The sequence below is a fragment of the Mytilus trossulus genome, chromosome 2, assembly GCF_036588685.1.
Source record: "Mytilus trossulus isolate FHL-02 chromosome 2, PNRI_Mtr1.1.1.hap1, whole genome shotgun sequence".
NCBI classification, from domain to species: Eukaryota; Metazoa; Mollusca; class Bivalvia; order Mytilida; family Mytilidae; genus Mytilus; species Mytilus trossulus.
The window spans coordinates 78,546,935-78,558,065 of NC_086374.1; the positions used below are offsets into that span (position 1 = coordinate 78,546,935).

General features: G+C 32.0%; 1 protein-coding gene across 1 annotated transcript in view; it reads right to left on the minus strand.

Moving 5' to 3' along the window:
* The window catches only part of LOC134706012 (bromodomain adjacent to zinc finger domain protein 2B-like), a 49,834-nt gene extending 39,024 nt beyond the window's left edge, over positions 1-10,810 (minus strand). The window contains exons 1-6 of the mRNA XM_063564725.1: positions 10,716-10,810; positions 10,306-10,513; positions 4,573-4,677; positions 4,032-4,223; positions 2,965-3,198; positions 638-1,250 (exon numbers count right to left, since the gene is read on the minus strand). Coding sequence (XP_063420795.1) covers positions 638-1,250; positions 2,965-3,198; positions 4,032-4,223; positions 4,573-4,677; positions 10,306-10,513; positions 10,716-10,810 — 1,447 coding nt within the window. The remainder of the gene's footprint in view (positions 1-637; positions 1,251-2,964; positions 3,199-4,031; positions 4,224-4,572; positions 4,678-10,305; positions 10,514-10,715) is intronic.
* Between the last annotated feature and the right edge of the window lie 321 nt (positions 10,811-11,131).

The following is an 11,131-nucleotide window of genomic DNA, read 5'->3' on the forward strand; positions in this document are numbered from 1 at the left end:
GGCAGGAATGAGAGTAATATGGTTGCCACTAAATCAATGGTATAAACCATTATCTTTAATGCAGGTAACTCAGAAAAATGATGTCAAAATATTCTGCAAAGTGCTGCGGTAACTGCTAGGTACTTTTTGAAAGACAAAGATACCGGTACATATTTACATCGACATGCATCTGTCAAAGTCAAATCATAGTCCCACTCATAAGATTGAAATTGTCAATTTTCTGCAGCGATGGTTCAACCGTTACTATAATATTATAATTAACCATTTCCCTTCTTCATATTAAACCTGAAAAATAACTATCTGACATATATCTGGATATTTTTTTAATGTAAACTTAAAAAAAGGTCTTCCTGAAACGTATTATTCAATCAAAAGATTAACAAACAGTCTAAAACATGACAAGCTAAAATGCAAAAAAGAAACCAATTTGTTAAAGTTCAGTCATACAAGAAAATGCTAATATGCTATTTCCTGTGACCTGTGGTACTTAACTTGTATCAAAATAAAAACCAGAAGAGGGTGTTTAACAGCCAATGAGACAACTCTCCACCAGAGACTAAATGATCACTGTGTACAGCATTAAAAAATTAGCAAAACCAATACTGCATAGTCAGCTATAAAAGGTTATAAAGCTCACCTTCAGACATTTCATCAGCACTCCTTTTCATTGCAAGATTTGATGTGTCACTCTCTTCATTCCTGTCTTCTGAATCATACTCAATAGCCTGAGATCCATCACTATCACTTGAATCATCCTCGTCACATGTTGTATTTTGCTCGGATTCAGTTCTTATTCGTGTAAATATGTTTTCATCACTTTTGTTATCTTGTTCGACCTCTGTTCGAATTTTATTAAACAATGATTCTGCAAATAACTTTGATCTTTCTGTGGGTGATGGCACTGGAGGAGACACTGCTGCATCACCATGTTTGTGACTTGGTGATCCAATATCACCATATTTGTAACTTGGTGATCCAATATCACCATGTTTGTGACTTGGTGATCCAATATCCAGGGACAGATTGGTTGGTGAATCTACATGTTTTCTGGATGGAGATCCTAGTTTTGATATGTGATTATGAGATTGAGATCCTGATTTAGTTTTGTGAGAAGTCTGTTGTTTATGAGAAGGTGATGTCATTGTGTGTCTGCCTGTAGGGGACGACAACCTGGGTTTGACAGTTTGTGATGCACTATTATTGTCTGAAGAAGGTAACTTGGATGCTGCTTTTAATTTATCAATAGAAGCCTAAAAAAAATGAAAAAATACAGTGGTTTCAGTTGACATTTGTTATCAATGATGCATATTAAGCATGAACTGTGTATGGGTTTGCCTGTTGCAGATTCTCCTCAGTGGTATCTTATCACATAACTTAAATTCTGTATTTTGTAATTTTCAGATTGGTATTGACGATAGATCTCTGATAATTTCTGTTGAATTCATGCACCACCTTTTTAGACTTTGATAATTTATAGCTTGACATACTATATAAATATAACCCTTATGTTCTCTAGGGATAGTGACTTTCTATTGTTGGTCTCTGTTACTTAATCATCAGACGTAACCATTTAAGTAAACTCTGTTGAGAATGATATAGGCATAGTTACTTACTTGATCATTAGACATAACCATTGAAGTAAACTCTGTTGAGAATGATATAGGCATAGTTACTTACTTGATCATTAGACGTAACCATTTAAGTAAACTCTGTTGAGAATGATATAGGCATAGTTACTTACTTCATCATTAGACGTAACCATTGAAGTAAACTCTGTTGAGAATGATATAGGCATAGTTACTTACTTGATCATCAGACGTAACCATTGAAGTAAACTCTGTTGAGAATGATATAGGCATAGTTACTTACTTGATCATTAGACGTAACCATTTAAGTTAACTCTGTTGAGAATGATATAGGCATAGTTACTTACTTGATCATTAGACGTAACCATTTAAGTAAACTCTGTTGAGAATGATATAGGCATAGTTACTTACTTGATCATTAGACGTAACCATTGAAGTAAACTCTGTTGAGAATGATATAGGCATAGTTACTTACTTGATCATTAGACGTAACCATGGAAGTAAACTCTGTTGAGAATGATATAGGCATAGTTACTTACTTGATCATCAGACATAACCATTGAAGTAAACTCTGTTGAGAATGATATAGGCATAGTTACTTACTTCATCATTAGACTTAACCATTGAAGTAAACTCTGTTGAGAATGATATAGGCATAGTTACTTACTTCATCATTAGACTTAACCATTGAAGTAAACTCTGTTGAGAATGATATAGGCATAGTTACTTACTTGATCATTAGACGTAACCATTGAAGTAAACTCTGTTGAGAATGATATAGGCATAGTTACTTACTTGATCATTAGACGTAACCATTGAAGTAAACTCTGTTGAGAATGATATAGGCATAGTTACTTACTTCATCATTAGACGTAACCATTGAAGTAAACTCTGTTGAGAATGATATAGGCATAGTTACTTACTTGATCATCAGACGTAACCATTGAAGTAAACTCTGTTGAGAATGATATAGGCATAGTTACTTACTTCATCATTAGACGTAACCATTGAAGTAAACTCTGTTGAGAATGATATAGGCATAGTTACATCCACATTGGCCCAGAAGATTGACAGAACATTTTTTAAATCAATTTATAAAGGAAGAAAATTAATATATAACAATGGACACAAAGAAATGGTAAAAACTCTTAAATTGTCACCAAAGGTTTAAACTGTCAATCCTTCCATTGAAGACCATTCTTCTGTTGGTTTGGTGAAGGGTGGGGGATTTAAACATCATGCAACACTAAAATTCTCTCCAAAATTTGTCTAACTATTTCACCTTAGCAGAGATGAAAAGTGCAAATAATTCTCAAAGAATTTGTGTATCTTAGAAAGGTATGCGTTATAAACTATAAATCTTTAAAATATGTTTTACCTGTAAGCTTTTGGATTTTGGCTTAAATGTACTAGAAGTTGACTGGCTTTCAACCTGTTCACTTGATAATGGTTTACCAAGATTGGCATGAGCTTCTAACAACTGATTAATTTTAGCTGAAGTTTCCATGTCCTTTAATTCTTGAGCTTTTTTAAACATTTTGAGCTGAATCTGTTGTTCTTTAAGATTAGCCTCAAACTGTTTCTTTAGTTCTTCCTGTTGTTGTTTATATTCCTGTCAAAAAAGACAGGTTCCAAACATTACATATAGCACTGTTATAGTCTTACAACCAAATTATAAATTCAGGCTTACTGTAGCTTAACATGAAGTTATACAATTCTTTCAATCCCATTCATCTCAAAATATATAGAAGTATCTTAGAAAGTTCTCTCAAAAAGAAACCTGATGAAAACATAAGATTTGGTAAAGGATTGTCACTTACTTTGTAGAACTGCTATGAGTGCGGTAACAGGAGTCATTTTTTTTTTTTTTTTATTTTTCGAGTCAGAAACGTCATTACGGTCCAAATGTATATTATTGGACCCCCCTCTTTTTTATGTAAGATTAATGCATTTGAATGGGAGCATATAGTTAAAACCCACCCTTTAATCTGGGTTGGGATCCCCCCCTTTTAAAATGGCTAGAACCGCCCCTGAACCTGCATCTTCATTGGCTGCCCTGCTTAATACCACCAAAGTAAATCACTCTATATTACAATATAACTCAGTCCTGTTATTTGATTTATTTGTATTGTGTCTGAACAATAAAGCCTCATAATGCTTTGAATTTATTTCTAAACTTCTACCAGATAGGTCTAAAAATAGTAGAAAATTATGTTCAACGTAGAACTTGTATCTGTCCAGCATATTTTACTACAGTATTGTGTTCATATTTGCTTTAAATAAACACATGTTTAACTTATACTATATGCAGGCTCCATCTGGGTCTTTTATATTGTTTGCCTCTAATAATGTAGTAGTACCTTAAACTGATTGTTCCTGTAACCCTCTTAAGCTCAACAATTGAAACAGTAAATTTGATACATATTTTATCAGTAATACATTTACCTGAATTTCTTCTAATGCGATTCCCTCTTTTGAATTAGACTTTGATGGTCTTCCCCTTCCTCTCTTCATACTCATAGGCTGAAGTATAGATGGGGTTGAACTTTGAGTAGGTTTACTTTGGACTCTCTGACGAATCTGATCAGCAATAAGCTTCTTTTTCAGACCATCAATATGAATTGTTGAGCCTGCATTCTGTTTTGAAAAAAAGAGTGAAATTAGTCTAATTATTGTTATCGTTTGTTTTTAATTAAACAATGCTTTGTTTCTTTAGAGTAAAATTTATCTACTGTGTAAAATTATCTGTCATTATTCATAAAAGGTATTGCCTTATCATTCCAAGAACACTTGTAATAGGAATTATAGTAAATGTTTAAATCTATTATTGCACCATCATGACCATGTTTACTGTAGATTCATTTATTTTTGTGGGTATCAATTTTCATGGTTTGAGGAAAACCTACATATTTGAGGATATTTGATTTCTGGGTTTTGGCAAAGTCTGCACTCATTCCTATAGAAAATGGGTAACTAGTTTCCTTACTTTTGATTTGTCTTCTCCTTTAGCATTGGAACCATCATCACTTAGATAAGAACTACAAGAACTGATGTCAGACTGACAGTCATTATCTAACACACCATTCTCTTTCTGAAATAGTGTATACAAAACAAAATTAAAATTCATACATTCATTCTTTTACATTTTTGTGAATCTTCTCAGGAAATATGAATTCCATTTTGGTTCTTATTCAATGATAAAATATAATTTTGTTTTTTAAATAAAGTTTTTCACGCCTCCGGGTGCGGGAATTTCTCGCTACATTGAAGACCTGTTGGTGACCTTCTGCTGATGTTTTTTATTTGGTTGGGTTGTTGTCTCTTTGACACATTCCCAATTTCCATTCTCAAATCTATTTTCATGGTCTTTTCTTGTTCTCATCCACCATTTAACATAAGTAGATTGAGGGCTTAAAATCAAACCTATACAATTTGTTTTAATAATTGTCAAAATGTAGTTTTTGTATATCATTCCTTTAAAAAAAAAATTAAAAAAAATAGTATGATTTACAAAGCTTTTTTTCAAGCCATAGATTAATCACAGTTTAAAAATAAATTAAGTTACTCCCCTTTGACTTACACAACCATTTGCATAGACATATAACCTTATGTTTAACAAGACACATTTTTCCTTTGAGGCATATAGTTTAGATAGTTTTCCTAGTAATGCTTGATATTTTGATAACAATAAATGCATTTTTCAAAATTTCACAATCAAAGTTATAATTACAGCCCTGTTAACATTTGCTCTAGTCTAAATTATATATGTTACTGCACAAATAAAAATTGATTTTAAGTTTTGGTGGTCATAAAGTAGTGCAGAATTGACACAATTCTAATTTAACTACCAGTCTTAGGATAATTCACACAAATTTTACTTTGAAAATCCAAAATCTAAGTGTGATCTTTAATGTACATATGCACATTCGAAAGCAAATCAGCTTTGAAACCTTAATTTCCTACCAAAACCTGTTTAAACTGGTTCAATACATTACAATAACTTTATTGCAAAAAACATGAAACCCTGACGGGTTAAAATGCAAACATAGTACATTGTATACACAAGTGACAAGAAAAATAATACATGATAAATGTTTTTAAAAAAGTGAAGTTGATATTAATAACATATATCTATATATATATAATTGACCAATGTGGACCTTATTTTCGCAATTCCATAGATTGCTTTATATAGTCTACAACACTAGACAAAATATCTTTATTGGGATCTAGAATAGTTTTAAGTTTAGAGTTTGAGTCAAGCTGGTTAAAATTAGAATAATGGGTTTTAATTGCATTTATAAGGGAATGTCTTACATTACTGTTAATTTGGCAATGAAGGAAAAAGTGTTCCTCATCATCTAAAATTTTACAAACTTTGCACAGTCTGTGTTTTCTTTCAATTTTTTTTATAACGTCCTAATTTAATTTCCAAATTATGATCACTTACACGTAATTTTGTTATAAGTTGATGACTATTAAAATTGTTTAATCCTCAAATTTAATTTCGTTTTTAAGTTTAATGTAAAGATAAAGTTTTGAACTGTTATCAATATTTGAAAGTTTTTCAAGAGTGATATTATTATACTTTTCCTTCACAATCTGTTTAAAAGTTTTTTTGAGTGATTTTTTTATAAGTTTAAAAGGTTTATCAAAAATCAACATATTCTTCTTCATCAATATTAAATTCTTTAAAAATATGCTTGGCAATCATTACACACAATCATTTTCAATAAGTTTTGCAAAAAGAAGTCTGTTGCAATATGTGTAGTGTGGGATCATAAAATACAATTGACAGAAACACCTCATTGAACCAATATTGGGTTCCAAAAGACTGTAAAACCAGATGCTCCGCAGGGCACAGCTTTATGCGATTGCAGAGGTCGACACCCTGAACAGTTGGGGTAAGTATGGACACAACATTTAAGCTTGATACAGCTCTGAATTATTGTGATTAAATAGTTGACACAGAATTAATGTGGTCTAAGAACTTTAATTTAAAAACTTAAAAATTTTAAATTGGACATTTACCTATTTTGGTCCAATATCCAAAATCTAAATACATGGTTAGATTCAGCTTATCATAGAACCCCAAGAATTCAATTAATGATGAAATCAAATAATGTTCAATTTTAGACCCTTTAGACCTCAAAGCGGAACAATTTGATAACTAGGCCCAAATATTAAAAATCTAAATACATGGTTAGATTCAGCATATTGAAGAACACCATATATTAAATTTTTGTTGAAATCAAACAAAGTTTAATTTTGGACCCCGATTTGGACCAACTTGAAAACTGGGCCCATAATAAAAATTTAAGTACATGTTTAGATTCAGCATATTAAAGAACCCCAAGAAATCAATTTTAGTTAAAATCAAACTTAGTTTAATTTTAGACCCTTTGGACCTTAATGTAGACCAATTTGAAAACAGGACCAAAAATTAAGAATCTAAATACACGGTTAGATTTGGCATATCAAAGAACCCAATTCGTTTTTTTATGAAATCAAACATAGTTTAAATTTGGACCCTTTTGGCCCCTAATTCCTAAATTGTTGGGACCAAAACTCCCAAAATCAATCCCAACCTTCCTTTTGTGGTCACAATCCTTGTGTTAAAATTTCATAGATTTCTATATACTTATACTAAAGTTATTGTGCAAAAACCAAGAAAAATGCTTATTTGGGACCTGTTTTTGGCTCCTAATTCCTAAACTGTTGGGACCAAAACTCCAAACATCATTTCCAACCTTCCTTTTGTGGTCATACACCTTAAGTAAAAATTTCATAGATTTCTGTTTACTAATACTAAAGTTATTGTGCGAAAAAACAAGAAAAATGCTTATTTCGGCCCTTTTTGGCCCCTAATTCCCTAACTGTTGGGAACTTGGGACCAATTGTCCCAAAATCAATTCCAACCTTCTTTTTATGGTCATAAACCTTGTGTTTTAATTTCATAGATTTCTATACACTTATACTAAAGTTATAGTGCAACCAGATGCTCCGCAGGGCGTAGCTTTATACGACCGCAGAGGTTGAACCCTGAACGGTTGGGGCAAGTATGGACACAACATTCAAGCTGGATTCCGCTCTAAATTTGGATTGTGATTAAATAGTTGACACAGCATAGGTTTCTGACACAGAATGAATGTATTCAAATGAACTTAAAATTTTTGTTTTCTCTTAGAGCAATTCACTATGCTGTTGAATATTAATCCTCTCAAAAAAATGTTTGAAGAAATTTTCTTTTTATTTATGAAATTTCAAATGAGAAAAATTTAACCCAATTTTTTATTCACATCCCCCTTTCCCTTATTCCAAAACTAATTTCAATTAAAATATTCTAATGGAGTTTGCAACAATTACTACTCATTTAAAAACATGATGTAAAAAAACTGCTTGTTATCACTGAATGGTAAAGATTATTCAAATTTATCAGTTGGTAGTAAAAAGTGAATATACATTGTATATTGTATATAACAAAGATTTAAGTTGATTCTGGACAAAGAAAGATAACTCCAATTAAAAAAAATTCTTGCAGATATTTCTTGCTTACTATACTGGACAAAGAAAGATAACTCTTAATTAAAAAAAAATTTGCTATTTCACAATATTGTGAAATTAGATATTTCTTGCCATTGCACAATACTGTGCAATTGAAAAGACTTGCTATTGCACAATACTTAATATAATAATTTTAGATCCTGATTTGGACCAACTTGAAAACTGGGCCCATAATCAAAAATCTAAGTACATGTTTAGATTCAGCATATCAAAGAGGCCCAAGAATTTAATTTTTGTTAAAATCAAACTTAGTTTAATTTTGGACCCTTTGCACTTTAATTTAGACCAATTTTAAAACTGGACCAAAAATTAAGAATCTACATACACAGTTAGATTTGGCATATCAAAGAACCCCAATTATTCAATTTTTGATGAAATCAAACAATGTTTAATTTTGGACCCCGATTTGGGCCAACTTGAAAACTGGGCCAATAATCAAAAATCTAAGTACATTTTTAGATTCAGCATATCAAAGAACCCCAAGGTTTCAATTTTTGTTAAAATCAAACTAAGTTTAATTTTGGACCCTTTGGACCTTAATGTAGACCAATTTGAAAACGGGACCAAAAATTAAGAATCTACATACACAGTTAGATTCGGCATATTAAAGAACCCCAATTATTCAATTTTGATGAAATCAAACAAAGTTTAATTTTGGACCCTTTGGGCCCCTTTTTTCTTAACTGTTGGGACCAAAACTTCCAAAATCAATACCAACCTTCCTTTTATAGTCATAAACCTTGTGTTTAAATTTCATAGATTTCTATTTACTTATACTAACGCTATGGTGCGAAAACCAAGAAAAATGCTTATTTGGGTCCCTTTTTGGCCCCTAATTCCTAAACTGTTGGGACCGAAACTCCCAAAATCAATATCAACCTTCCTTTTGTGGTCATAAACATTGTGTTTAAATTTCATTGATTTCTATTTACTTTAACTAAAGTTATTGTGCGAAAACCAAGAATAATGCTTATTTGGGCCCTTTTTTGGCCCCTTATTCCTAAACTGTTGAAAATAAAACTCCAAAAATCAATCCCAACCTTTATTTTGTGGTTATAAACCTTGTGTCAAAATTTCATAGATTTCTATTGACTTTAACTAAAGTTATAGTGCGAAAACCAAGAAATGATTATTTGGGCCCTTTTTGGCCCCTAATTCCTAAAATGTTGGGACCAAAACTCCCAAAATCAATACCAGCCTTCCTTTTATGGTCATAAACCTTGTGTTAAAATTTCATAGATTTCTATTCAATTTTACTAAAGTTTGAGTGCGAAAAACTAAAAGTATTCGGACGACGACGACAACGACGACGACGACGACGCCAACGTGATAGCAATATACGACGAAAATTTTTTCAAAATTTGCGGTCGTATAAAAACCAAATGTCTTTGAATGACAACAATGACGACGACAAAGACGCCAACATACACCAATATACGACAAAAAAAATTTTGCGATTGTATAACTGCAGAAATAAGGATCGCACATGGTTTATAAATTTCCTGTTACAAAACTTTGAATTTACGAAAAACTAAGGATTTTCTTATCCCAGGCATAGATTACCTTAGCCGTATTTGGCACAACTTTTTTGGAATTTTGGATCCTCAATGCTCTTCAAATTTGTACTTGTTTGGCTTTATGAATATTTTGATATGAGCGTCACTAATGAGTCTTATGTAGACGAAACGCGCGTCTGGCGTACTAAATCATAATCCTGGTACCTTTGATAACTATAATCATACATGGATTTTATGCATCTTGACCAACCAATTCTACTCAAACCCATTCATAATATTAATGAAAAGAATGCCTTTGTCAATTATTTTGTAATTTTAAGACTAGATACTTTGAGGATTACTCAAAAAAGTATAATGTGTACATCAGCGAATATGTATGATTTATGAAATTCTATTTTAAAAGATATTTTTTACAATCATAGTAATTACAACCTGCTTTATGTGTCAAAAGAATTGAGAAGTCATTGAAACCTTTTTGTAAAATTTAAATGTAAAAAAAAATGAGCTGCTAGTACTGCAGATTCATTTATTTTCTCAGATACCAATCTCACGAATAATAATGAATCCACATTAATACTGTTGTATAACTATCATTGTTGCTATCTGATATTTTGATGTGTTTTTATTGTTAGCAATACCTGCTTATTTGTTGATAGATTCAGAGCAGATTTGGCTGGTTGGGAAACTGTTGAGGTTCTAGAAGAAGAGTGTGATGAAGATACACTTGATCCATTGGTCTTGGTTAATGAGTCAGCTTTATGGGGTCGTCCTGTTGATTTCTTAGCTTTTCCTGACAAGAGGCTGACTCCTGTTGATCCAGCTACCACTGGTGTTGTCACTGTTTTCCTATCATATATCTAACATATATCTTGATGTGCACCTTGGTTGGCTAAATGTTTATATTGTTTTTGCATGGGGTTGTTTATCTAGATTATGACAGTCAATGTTTGATTTCTTTGCCAGATTTATTATATTGACATTACTCCATGACACAAAAAAGATGTGGTATGATTGCCAATGAGACAACTGACTTTGTTCCTGGTTTCACAGGTGTGGCCTGATCCTCAGTTTGCTAAGAATTCCACCTAAAGCTGTGCTAGGGGCCATCTTAAACTTGTAGTGAGGCGAGAGTTTTTGCTCCATATTGACTCAAAAGATCTTATTATTTGTGTGTCTAAGATCTTTTATTGGTGATAATCTTTTGCTATTTACAGTTTCTTTACTTTTTAAAGGTTGAAAAAGTCAGATCATTAGTCCTAAATCGTAATTCATATTATGGTTTGCCTGAAACTTAAATCAATAGGAACAAAAAAAGACGTCATAAAAGTGAGATGTGTTTTCAAACATAACTGTGCTTCCAATAGGCCACTTTCGAGTTCATCCCTCACTGGAAAAAACTCGTCAATTATACACCCCTTTATGACGTCATTAACCAGATAGAGGGGATTGCCTGTATCCCTGCAC